The sequence below is a fragment of the Rosa chinensis genome, chromosome 3, assembly GCF_002994745.2.
Source record: "Rosa chinensis cultivar Old Blush chromosome 3, RchiOBHm-V2, whole genome shotgun sequence".
Classification (NCBI taxonomy): domain Eukaryota; kingdom Viridiplantae; phylum Streptophyta; class Magnoliopsida; order Rosales; family Rosaceae; genus Rosa; species Rosa chinensis.
The window spans coordinates 36,597,085-36,609,746 of NC_037090.1; the positions used below are offsets into that span (position 1 = coordinate 36,597,085).

General features: G+C 38.1%; 1 protein-coding gene across 1 annotated transcript; it reads left to right on the plus strand.

Annotated features, from left to right (window-relative positions):
- The first annotated feature begins 9,776 nt into the window (after positions 1-9,776).
- Positions 9,777-12,360, plus strand: LOC112194520 (tryptophan synthase alpha chain, chloroplastic). Its single transcript, XM_024334748.1, has 5 exons — positions 9,777-9,969; positions 10,451-10,597; positions 10,693-10,758; positions 11,321-11,441; positions 12,191-12,360. Exons 1-5 carry the CDS (start codon positions 9,778-9,780, stop codon positions 12,358-12,360), a joined length of 696 nt encoding a protein of 231 aa, XP_024190516.1. The 5' UTR covers position 9,777.
- The last annotated feature ends 302 nt before the right edge of the window (positions 12,361-12,662 follow it).

Here is a 12,662-nt window from a genome sequence, read left to right on the forward strand (position 1 = left end):
TAATTTTTTTACCATACTCATAATTTATTGTAATAAACCCATCCAACGGTCGGTTTTTCCATTTTCTTTGAATTGATAGGGGTTGCTCTTTGGAGTGTATGATATATAAATATAGGTTTATAAAAAATTAGTGTCTTTAAAAATTTATTTATCAATAAATTAGTATCTATATATAAATATAGATTTTTTTGGGTACAATATAGTTATATAGATCTATTATCTTTGGTTGTATTTGATCATTATCCATTGAATTTCCAAAGCTTGATTAAAAAAAAAAACTTGTGTCTTTAAATATTTATTTATAAATAAAGCCCGCAAGGCCCGGCCCAAAAAAGCCCGCAAGGCCAAGCCCGGCCCGGCCCGAAAAAGCCCGCAAGGCCCGCTTTATATGGACGGGCTTGGATCCTTTGATTTTTAATAAAGCCCGGCCCGGCCCGGCCCGCAATTATTTAAAAATATGGCAAGGCCCGGCCCGGCCCGGCCCGAGCCCGCTATGAATGGGCCGGGCCGGGCCCGGCCCGGCCCGTTGACGACCCCTAAATTAAACAAGTATGCAATCACTAACTTGGTTCTTGAGAGAGGCTTGCGTATGCATCGCAATGTCTTAAGATAGAAATTTCGTCCCCACATGTGTGCCGTGGTTGATTATAGACGTCTGCCCTACAGGATATAACTCTCGTTTCAAGGCGTGGCACCGCTGCCTTGAAACCTAGCGAACTTCACTTGTGTTTCTCTTAAGTGTTTTTTAAAAGAAGAGATGTCAGAAAGAGATATATACTGCAATGAACCCTCACGCCATTTTTATAGAGAACAGACAAGAAGACGTAACTGTTCGTTCAATTTGAATTTGATTTGAACAGTTACAACCATTTTGGATCAATTTACCCAATATTGTCTTTATCCGAATTTATAAAAAATAAAAATATTTTATTGGAATTTTTAATTTCGGCCCAAGGCCCTATATTTGATATATTAAATATATCTTTACAATATATCCAATGGAAATGGGCTTCCTTCCCATCCAATGGGCATTCCCTTTGAGTTTGTCCATTTAATATGTTTCTTGTGTAAACATATATAAAACATATATAAAGAGAGCAAACTAGAGCCTTGTCTCCAATGTGGGATCATCTTCCACATCTTCCTATAGGTTCTAACAATACCCCACATTTTCTATTCAAACAAAGAAAATACCCCACATTTGAATAGAAAATAAGAATTATTGGGATATCGTCATCTCCAATATGACCAAAGAGAAAGTAAGACTCGATAGGCATCAGGAAAGGTGTCTTTTGGACTTGAACCTTTCGTAGTCACTTGTCGAATCTACTTTGCGACGTAGTGATCACTTGTCGAATCTACTTTGCGACGCAGTGAAATGAATTCTTGAACTTTTCGCATTTGTAGTAAATCAAGACAACAAATGTCACACCTACCGAACCTAGCACATTTCGGTTCTCACGGTTGTGTTCATTTTGGTCCTGAACATATCCCGAATTCATGAGAGCTCTAGAGAATGTAGCCATTTAATTCTCATAGATGCGACCTACATCACTCTCATATATGTGACACTAATTTAAGAATATCCTGCCATATTCCTCCTAATCAAATTATATTAGTGTCATTAAGAATATAAATATTCACCCTACACTTTGACAGGTAACACACTTTGTACATCATAGGAATAGGTGAAATTGTGTGTTATAAACTCTTGAACCTTCCCAACCAGTTTGCCTATTAAACCTAGACCATGGGATCACCAATCAGCTAGGTTAGGTTTCCGCCGAGTTAGTCCATTGCATTGGCTTTAAGCCCATTCCCCTCGATGTAGAGACAACTTGCTCCTTTGGTAGGCCTTTTGTCAAAGGATCCGCTATATTTTCCTTTGACTTTACATAATCAATGGAAATTGTTCCATTATTGAGCAATTGTTTTATAGTGTTATGTCTTTGCCTTATATGCCTTGACTTCCCATTGTAAATTTTATTTTTAGCTCTAACTTCAGTAGCTTTATTATCACAAGTTAACATACACATATGGTAGTCAACGGCTTAGGCCACAATGGAATATCTTCTAGGAAATTTCAAAGCCATTCCTCTTCCTCTCTAGCCTTGTCTAAAGCTATAAATTCCGATTTCATTTTTGATCATGCAATGCATGTTTGCTTGGACGACCTCCACTTTACAGCTCCACCTCTTAGTGTAAACACATATCCACTCGTGGATCTTGATCCGGTGCTATTGGAAATCCAATTAGCATCACTATATCCTTCCAACACGGCTGTATATCTATTATAATGTAGACCATAGTTTATGGCAGTTTTAAATACCTTAATAGTCTAACTAAGGCATTCCAATTATCCTTTTCGAGATTGCTTGTATATCGACTTAGTTTGCTAACCGCAAATGCAATATTCGGTCTAGTACTATTCATGATATACATTAAGCTCCCAATCACTTGAGAATACCTTAATTGAGAAATTCATTCTCCATCATTTTTTACCAATCTAGTGTTGGGATCAAAAGGAGTAGTAATAGGTCTATCATCGAAGTGTCCAAACTTCTTTAACACATTTTCCACATAGTGAGATTGAGTAAGGATATAACCATTATTATTTCTGTGAATTTTAACTCCAAGTATTACATCCGCCTTATCCAAGTCTTTCATGTCAAAGCATGAACTCAAGAAACTCTTTATGGAATTGATTACATCCTAGCTTGTTTGTACCCATGATGAGCATATCATCGACATACAAACATATAATCACACACAAATTATTTTGATAGTTTTTCACATACACACATTTGTCACATTCATTACTTTGTGGAGCGTCCAGTTTTCAGTGAAGAGGAATTCCGGACACAGTACAGGATGAGTCACAATGTTTTCAGCCGCATCTCCAGTGACCTTTGTCACTATGACCGGTATTTTATCCAGAAATCAGATGCTGCTAAGAAAGTCGGACTACTTTCCCAGCAGAAGCTGACATGTTCCTTAGGAATGCTTGCTTACGGTGCTGGGGCAGATCAATGCTTTGAGTATTGTCGGATGGCGAAATCTACCGCCATCGAGGCTCTGAAATGATTTACAAGAGGAATCGTTAATCTGTACTTGGCAGAATACCTCTGAGCTCCTACTCCAGCCGACCTCAGAAGACTTCTCGCCAAAGCTGAGAGAAGAGGTTTTCCTAAGATGATTGGAAGCATCGACTACATGCACTAGCAATGGAAGAATTACCCAACAGGTTGGGCTGGAGAATACATCAGTCGAAAACGTGTGCCCACTATCATCCTCGAAGCATTCGCATCTTATGACACATGGATATGAAATGCCTTCTTTGGAATGCCTAGACCATGCAATGACCTTAACGTATTTGCTAAGTCTCCGTTGTTTGATGAGCTCATTGCTGGTCGAGCCCCTCAAATCCAATTTCAAGTCAATAACATAATTCACAATTTAGGCTGCTATCTCGCTAATGGTATCTATTCTACGTGGGCGACTTTCGTGAAATCAATTCCAAGGCCTACACGACCCAAGGATCTGAAGTTTTTGCAGGCTCAAGAGGGGTACATGAAGGATGTGGAAAGATGTTTTTGCATTTTACAGTCACGTTTTAGTATTGTTCGAGGACCGGCTCGTGGGTGGGATAGAGAAGAACTTCAATACATCATGTTGACTTGTATTATATTACACAACATGATAATCGAGGATGAAAGACCAGATGACAGCGATGAGGATTTGGAGTCCGATGAAGAAAATGATAACAATATGAGGCCCAGGTTGGCTACGGTTTAGGAAGGACCGACCGGTGATGACTTTGATCTTGTTGGTCGAGATGGTTATTATTTCAACGGATTCATGGATCGATACGATGCCATTAGAAGTGCAAACAGTCACTCAAACCTTCAAGAAGATCTGATAGAGCATTTCTGGAACATTCAAGTCAACATGGAGATCTAGATCTGGTATAGGTTTTTTAGAATAATTGGCTAATATCTATGTTTTTTTATGTTTGTGTGCTTTGAATTTGGCTTGTATTATGTTTTGGGAAGTTTGTGTGATTTTAATTTGGCTAATGTCTATGTTTTTTCTGTCAGTGTGATTTTAATTTGGTTTGTATTATAAGGTATGTGCTTTAATAAGAGGAATTTTCAAATACAACTTTTATTTCATAAAATTTATGCTTACATAAATGAAAAACTAGGAATAAGTACAATACAACTACACAACATGCATAATCACCTAATTATTCAAATCATGATCTTCATTTTCTCTAGGAATCCAATTTGTGTTTAAAGGGTCATCATTAGGGTTAGGGTTGATTGAATCACCCGTAGAGAAAAGTGAAAATTGTGGTTGTGTAGGATATCCCCCGAGGTAAGGTGGTTACGGATAGTATCCACCGGGGTAAGGGAGTTGCGGGAATCCATCAGTGAAAGGAGATTGTGGGAATCCATCGGGGTAAGGTGGTTGTGGGTAGGCACCGGGGTAAGGAGCTTGTGGGAATGGACCACCAAAATGAGGTTGTAGGAATGCACCACCAAAATTGGGTTGCGGATAGTATCCACCCATAGAAGGTGGCGTCTGCTCGCCAAGATCTTCTTTCTCCGCTATCTTCTTTTGGTTTCTTGACCAATAACGCTTTTTAGTTGACATCATCTGACTTGTATCCATCTCCATAATACGCTCTTCCCTCTCTTGTAATAGGAATGTCTCTTTTCGCACATCCATTTGCAATCAGATACTTCGAGCGAATTCCTCATCAAGTTTTTTCTTGCCAGCGGTTGCCTCTATTTGGTTGTTTGCTATACTCTCAACAGCGCTTGATAAAGGACTTTGATTTTTCGCTGCCTTCTTTCCTTTCTGAATTGCTTCTTTCGCAGCCTTCCTTCCTTGAAGCCTCACATTGGGATCTACAGTTTCACCGGCAATTACCTCATCTACATCCATGTCCAAGTTGATAGGAGAATTTTCAGCAATTGGTTGTGTGTGTGTGTATATGTTGACTTCCTTCATTTGATGTTCCTCCGGATGTATGGCTAGGGATGTCTTTAAATTGTGCAAAGCCCTCCACAACAGCGTAACAATCTAAACTCTGAAAATTGTGTCTTTTGGTCTTCCCTTTTCTCTTCATCCCGGCATGCCACAATTTATGTGCTTCATCAAGCTAGGTAATTAAAAAAAAAGAATAAAAAATGCAGTTAGTACAAATATAGACGCCATTATCATCTATTTTAAATGTCATAATTTTAATAACAAAGTATCTCACCGTTTTACAATAAAAATCAATAAATACAAATATAAACATCGTTGTAATTACATCATTATTTATCAACTAATTATTTTAATTATAATGAAAAGCAATTACTACAATTAGAACGATATTATAATTACTACATTATTTATCAAGTAATATTTAACTATAATGTATCAACAAATTAAATGATTTATCAACAAATACATACCTCATCAACCGCATTCGAACCCTTCTTGTACCAATTACGAGCTTGCCTTAATGCACAATGTCACTCAAAGAGTTCAACCTTCAAAATTTTCCACCTTCCCTGCAAAGAGGAAGATGATCGGCCCTTTCCACTCCAATTTGCGACAAAGTGTCGCTTCACGCGCCTCCATAGGTCGTTTCTTTTCTGATTTGTGCCCACAGGCTGATCATGGTTTATAGCTTTCCAAGACTTGCACAATTGAACATCTTCCTCATCAGTCCATCTCCTCCTGAATTCAGTATTATCATCTTCACTTTCATCTCCCTCTTGTCCGCCCATTGGACGTGTGTTTCGCCTTTGTTCGGCCATATTGGATATAAACAAATTTGGATGATGAGAGCTATATGAAGAGGAGGAAGATGTAACTATGAAATCTAATTTTTTGGGTGTGAGATGTAAAAAAAAAGGTATGTATTTATAGAGAAATTTTTATAATTTTTTATAATTTTTTTTCATACCGTTTGTTAACGTTACAACTCTATACATACCTATTAATTGCACCACAGTCGGATCTCAACATTAATTGAAACCAACGGCCCAGATTAAAGGACCGTTGCTTTCAAATTTTCTGTTCACCCAACAGCTAGCTTCCACGCGTCCCTCTTCCGTCCCACTACTTGTTGCTAGGCGACAAACGATTGTTTTCCACGCGGTCAGCAAATGCGGCACTCCCTCATTCGTCCGTGGCCTCCACGCTTCCTCTCCTCCGCGTCTCTCTCTGCTCATCCGTGGTTGACGTCAGTCACATTGCCTTCTGGGCTGAGCTGGCAGCTAGGCAAGCTGGGTAAAAAATTTAGTCACGGGCTTGGCTATTTTTTTTGGACTTGGTCATTAAAAGCCAAAGCTTGGCTAGTCAAACTTGGGGCGATGGAGGAGAGTTTTTGGGTTTAGCCGGTCACCACCTCACTAATCCCAAGTGGAGGCCGGTTAAAACAAGACTGGTGGAGTTGCTCTAACCGCACAACTATTTAACAAAAAAAACATATTGCACACAGAATTTGCAGCACAAATATGTAAAAAACACGTCATTAGTTAACTAGTACTGCTACCACTACCATTAACTAATGTTTGATGACACATGATATATAAGATATAATTTACAGAGTTTAGATTGTAAGATATCACATCTTTACCTTGGTGATATCTTCAGTTAAGGTCCTCTCAAACCTTTCTATAGAGGTATACTGTGAAGAACCTTAAAGTACCCACTCCATATGCCTATCTTCGCTAACTCTAAAAGATGAGAAAGGGCGAGGGAATTTGACCTAAATGTTTCCACAGAATGACTCTGAATTATAGCTGTAACATTTTCAAAACTGTGACTCCTCAAGGAATTTACTGCAATTTCCATATCTATTGTAATGTTTTTCATTCTTAAGAATTTACTATTCATTGAAGAAGAAGAGGGAAGTTTAAGAAAACCATCGAAATCCACTGTCAGAAATCTCAAAGACAGAAAAAGAAAGGCGCAAAGCATTTGGCTTTAGTATGCTGAGGAAAATCAAAATTACTGTAAGTTAATCGGAACTTGGAAATGTAAATCTCTATCATAAGACTCTTAAATCCTCAAAATCTGCCACTATTTGACCCGACTTGCTGCCAATAAAAGATGTTGAGGCTTGGATCATAGCCATAGTGTCTTGGTAAAACCCTGGTTAATTAATTCAGAAACAAAATATCAAGCCTCGACTCTAAGGTAGATTAATGTATTAATTCAGAAATGAAAATCAAGCGTCGACAACAAGAAGCAAGAAGCAAATCTCATTAGGATTCTCATTGTGAGTGATAATGTTAACAGACAACAATTTTCATCCCAACACAAACAAAGGTAAAAAGAGAGAGAAAGAAATCGAGGAACCAAACATCAAACTCATCGAACAATGTTGCAAATATATAAATACTGAAGGATTATAACACCAAATCAAAAGATGGAGCAACCAAATTTGTAGGCAAAAAAAGAGATGCAAAGCATCATACCCTCTTCTCGGAAACAGCAATCTTCTCATTCTCAATTTGCTCCTGAATCGATGAAAGAGAGTTTTCATACTTGTCCATACTCTCAATTGTGGGGTATTGTTAGAACATATTGGAAGATGTGGAAGATGATCTCACATTGGAGACAAGGCTCTAGTTTGCTCTCTTTATATATATTTACACAAGAAACATATTAAATGGACAAACTCAAAGGGAAGGCCCATTGGATGGGAAGCAAGGCCATTTCCATTGGATTCCATTGGATATACTGTAAATATATATTAATAAATATATATTTAATATATCAAAGATAGGGCAACATAGTTATGGACCAGGCCACAATTTTCCTTTTCACTTCCGGTTTCAGGAGGAAAGGAAAACAGGTAACATTACTTAATGGACCGGGCAACATTTTCCCTTCTCTCTTTAGGATTCAGAAAATGAAGATGATGAACCAACTGAACCTAGAAGAGCAAGAGTTGTTAAAGACTTTGGACCTGATTTCCTTACATATGTTGCCGAAGGAGAACCACAAACTTATAAGGAAGCTATGGCATCTCCCGAATCTCCTTTTTGGAAGGAAGCAATTAATAGTGAAATGGAATCCATTATGCAAAATAATACATGGCAATTGGTAGACCTACCTCCTAGTAGTAAACCAATTGGTTTCAAATGGATTTTCAAGAAGAAATTGAAACCCGATGGTACTATAGATAAATATAAGGCTTGCCTAGTAGCCAAGGGATACTATCAAAAGGAAGCACTACTACAAAAATTTAATCACACAACACTAATCACACAACAGAACAGAAATTGTCTGTTGTGTGTTTAAGTGAACTCTATTGTACAACGGTATTAGTGATGCTCTGTTGTGTGAATGTAAATAAAGTGATAACTTTTTTCTCAGAACTACATTGCACAACACAATTAAGTATTGTCTGTTGTCTGAGTCTTAAAAAATATAGCGGCAGATTTTCCTTTACTCTCGAGTCTTGGTTGCCTCTTGACATCTGAAATTTGGGCTACTAGGTACAACGGTGCTTGAGATTTCCGTTGTGTGATTGAAAATTGGATGCCAAATTTTGAGGAAGCTTGCTTGAACATCTTCCACTAGGTATACCTAGTGCAAGCTGTAGAAATTAGACAATAGAAGTTATACTTTTCTGTTGTGTGAGGTAGGAACATAGGCGGCAACATTTTGAGCCAAAATGTTGTAGGCGGCAAATTTCCCTCCATGTTTCCACATTTTGATTTTATTTAGTGCACTCACACTACAGTTAGTGTGGTTTCTGTTGTATGAGTAACTTTGATAATTTTCTGCCACATACCAAAGAAAAAAAATAAGAAGGGTTTAGCACATGACATACAAAGCCTCTCTACCCTCTCTCTTGAATAGCCTCCCCAAAATGCCTCTCTCTCTCGTGAAACCTCGATCTCTCTTGTGAATCTCTCAGTCCTCCTCGAACACTCTCTGTCTCGTGAAACCTCTCTTAGCCCTCTCTCCCCAGTTTCCAATTCCTCACTTAATTTCAACTATCTAAATCCCTAAATCCTCTTTCACAAACCGATTTGGATCTTTCTCACCATCCTCTCTTTCTCTCTCGTGAAAGCTCTCTCAGTCTCTGGATCTGCAACCATGGCCTTCGTCATTTCAGCCATCAAGCTATGCGAGCTCTCTCAGTACGTCAGAGTTCTGGTGGTAGGCGCTGGTGGGTTGGGCTGTGAATTGCTCAAGGACTTGGCTTTGTCTGGCTTCCGCGAAATCGAAGTCATCGACATGGATCGCACTGAGGTCTCTAACCTCAATCGACAGTTTCTTTTCACGTTCCTTTTCCTTTTACCATTTTGGTCCTGCTTTGGGTGTTGAAATTTTCTTAGGTCTTAAGTGGTGTGTGATGAATGCCTTGTCATTCAGTGCTTCGGGTTTGGTATTTTAGGCTGAAGTTTTACGAACCCGAAATTGGTAAGTTGAATTTCTGGGTTTAATGTTTTCAATCGATCTGTTCTGGGTTTACAATCGATCTGTGTCTCACTCTTTCATTAATTTCTGGGTTTTCAGTTGGAGTATCGGGCTCGTGGTCAACTGGTCTTGCTCTTGGAGTCTTGGTTCGATTCAGAAATCTTCAAGCTCGGGTAAGTTGCTGCTTTACTCTTGATTGAATGAATGATTGTTCAAATTGTTCTTGCTGCCTTGCTGGCACACCAATTAGAATTTCATACCTTGCCTTGCTCGTTCAGTTTGAGCGAAAACCCTACGTACAAAGCCTTCGCATTGTTTTATATTCAAGGACTTAACTAAATGGCTTCTTCTCTTAAATCTGCAATTGGTTTTCTTCAGCTGAAGAAGCCTCAAAGCCCATTGCTTTTCCGTTCTCCGGCTCAAAAGTCCACCCTTTCATTCAAGAAATTTACTCCAATGGCTTCTCTGACCACCACCAACACCAGCGTCGGCCTCTCCAAAACTTTCATCAAACTGAAGGAGCAAGGCAAGGTATGAAATTCTAATTGGCGTGCCAGGACTATTTTCATGTGCTTTCACTTGAAGCCCTGCTTAGAAATTTGCAGACCCTTCAAATGCAAGGCTTGCATTTGGCCTCAATCACTAGGCAAATGCAAATATTTTTTTGATATTTTTCTGCTCAAGCTTCATTGCCAAATTGGGTTTGGGGAATAGAATGTTGATTGATTAGAATCCACACTTTGTATGACTGTGACTTTAGTAGAAGTAAGTAATGGTTAAATCAAGGGTTCAAAATTGTAGCAGTTCATTAGATTAATTGGTCAGAAGATATGATTTGAATGGTGTTGAGCAAAGTTTTTATTTGTTGTGCCCTCTTTAGATCAGTTAAGTATCAAGGTATTTAAGTTTTTCAGATGAATTTTATTTGAGGATCAGGAATTGTGGTTGATTTTAGATGGGAGTGTTTATTTATGAGAATATGTTGTTTTGATGAAGATGTGTTTTTATGCAGGTTGCATTAATCCCTTACACTACTGCCGGTGATCCTGATCTATCAGTCACCGCAGAAGCATTGAAGGTCCTAGATTCTTGTGGATCGAACATAATTGAATTAGGCGTGCCATACTCTGATCCATTAGTAGCTGGGCTAGTTATACAGGTTGATAGTCTTGGATCTTGTCATTCTGTATATTCTCTTTGACAATTGATGTTCAATAGGTTCCTGTTCTTTTAACCTCATGTGGTATTTTGTAGACTGTAGCCACTCGTGCCTTGGCAAGAGGGACCAATTTGAATTCAATCCTGGCAATGTTGAAGGAGGTACCTTTACATGCAATCTTTTATTATCTGATCAATCTCTTGTAATACTATTTCCAGAATTTGCATATAAGAAACTTATGCTACTATAGTAATATCATATTTGCTTACAAGTGAAAGCATGCTGAACATAACTATTGCTGTGACTAAAAATGAAATATGTTGTGGTTGCTGCAACCTATGAAATCTGCTGGATCCAAGCATCTAATTTATTCTCATATTACCATACTTCATATCTCTGTGATGCACATATAAGAATTGTCAATATTGCAGACCATGAATCACATGTTTATTGTCAATATTGATTTTGGTTTTAGAATGTTATGGTGCACTGTGACTAATGTCGGTATATCTTTTTTGGTTCTAATTTTAGCCATATAAATTTGCTTTTCACGTACCTTGGCACTTTTGTATAAAAATACAAGTACATGGAAATAATTGCAGGCTTGATATTAGCTTTTAATTTTTGGTTGCTGATGAGTTTATTGTTTGTGTAGTTTGCAAGTACTGATAAAATCATGACTTCCATGTTAGCTATTCTAAGAATTCCTTTTGTATCATCCAGAACAATGCAAAGCTGTCAGATTTTGGCTTGGCCAAGGATGGGCCAACAGGTGATAAAAGCCACGTCTCTACTAGGGTGACGGACACATATAGATATGCAGCCCCAGAATATCTAGCCACATGTATAATTTTACTTTACTTGAATTCTATTGCTCATGCTTGTTTGAAATCTCCAGTTATCATTTTACATTTTCTTTTTCCAGTTGCTTTTGACCAATATATTTAAGAGTCTTACCCTTTGCTTTCACTCTTTATTCTTGATTATATATATCAGAATTGATAGAAGAAAGTCTTTGACAGCAAACATGAAAGATAAGCAAGGGGGAGATCAATTGGAGCAAGTTGCTGAGGCCCATGATACTGCAAAAGCCACCTAATAAGGTTCAAGTAGGGGAAAAAATGCTTTTAAGCTATTGGGGTTATGTTCCTCTTAAAGCAAATTCATTTGGTGATTTTGTTAAACTCAGTACTTTCATTGTTTGAATACATTGATCACTTGGTATTGTACATTTTCTCTTTTTCGATATTGAGTGAAAAGGGGGGCTACTTTATATTGTGATTTATGCTTGTAGTGCCCAGTTTACTTCTTTGTTAATCAGATGCAATTGCATGCTCTGTTGTCATACTCCAAAGTTGCACAAGTTCTCTTGACAGCCACAACAATCCCTTGAGTTCACCTTATTCAGAAGACTTGGACAATGACTCGCCAAAGACATGTTCAAGAAGATTGGTCTGTTATGGAAGAAGATTAGTCTGCCCCCTGCCCCCCACCAAAATTACCTCTATTTATTTATTGGTTCTTTGTGTTCTCTTCGATTCTTCTTTTCATCCTCTATCTTTGTGTTCTCATTGATTGGTTCTTTTTTTATAGCACATACTGATTTGCTACCCCATTTGATTGTCCAACTTGCAGGGTTATTCCTAGTCCTTTTTCATATAACACAAGGACTATGCCGATATATGACAGTGAAGACTGGGAAGGAAGACTTTAGAACCATAATCAAGGATGCCCATCCAAAGCTCAAGAAGCAACATAAATGAGTTGGAGTGGGATTTTAGAGCTCGAGAAGCAAGTACTATGGATTACCTCCTTTCAACATGTGAGCTACCAAGTTTGATTCATGGGTCTAGCTAGCAGCTAGGAATAGCTAGGGATGCTTTTGATTCAAGTGTAGGTAGCAGCTAGGAATGCGTTCTTGTTTGATGTATTATCTAGTAACTTGAATGTTTGGATGTTTGAAAAATGCTACTTGAATGATATGGATTAGAGTGTGGTTTTATATGGTAATATGGAGTATTATTTTTGGGTAGATATTCCAGGTATGAATTACATAATGAACAAA

What these genes read in the sequence shown, in the direction of transcription:
- LOC112194520 (XM_024334748.1), top strand. Translation starts at nt 9,778, where the DNA reads ATGGCTTCTTCTCTTAAATCTGCAATTGGTTTTCTTCAGCTGAAGAAG. An exon ending in AACTGAAGGAGCAAGGCAAG is followed by an intron (nt 9,970 to 10,450) that starts GTATGAAATTCT and finishes GTTTTTATGCAG; the next exon opens with GTTGCATTAATCCCTTACAC. An exon ending in TCCTGGCAATGTTGAAGGAG is followed by an intron (nt 10,759 to 11,320) that starts GTACCTTTACAT and finishes TGTATCATCCAG; the next exon opens with AACAATGCAAAGCTGTCAGA.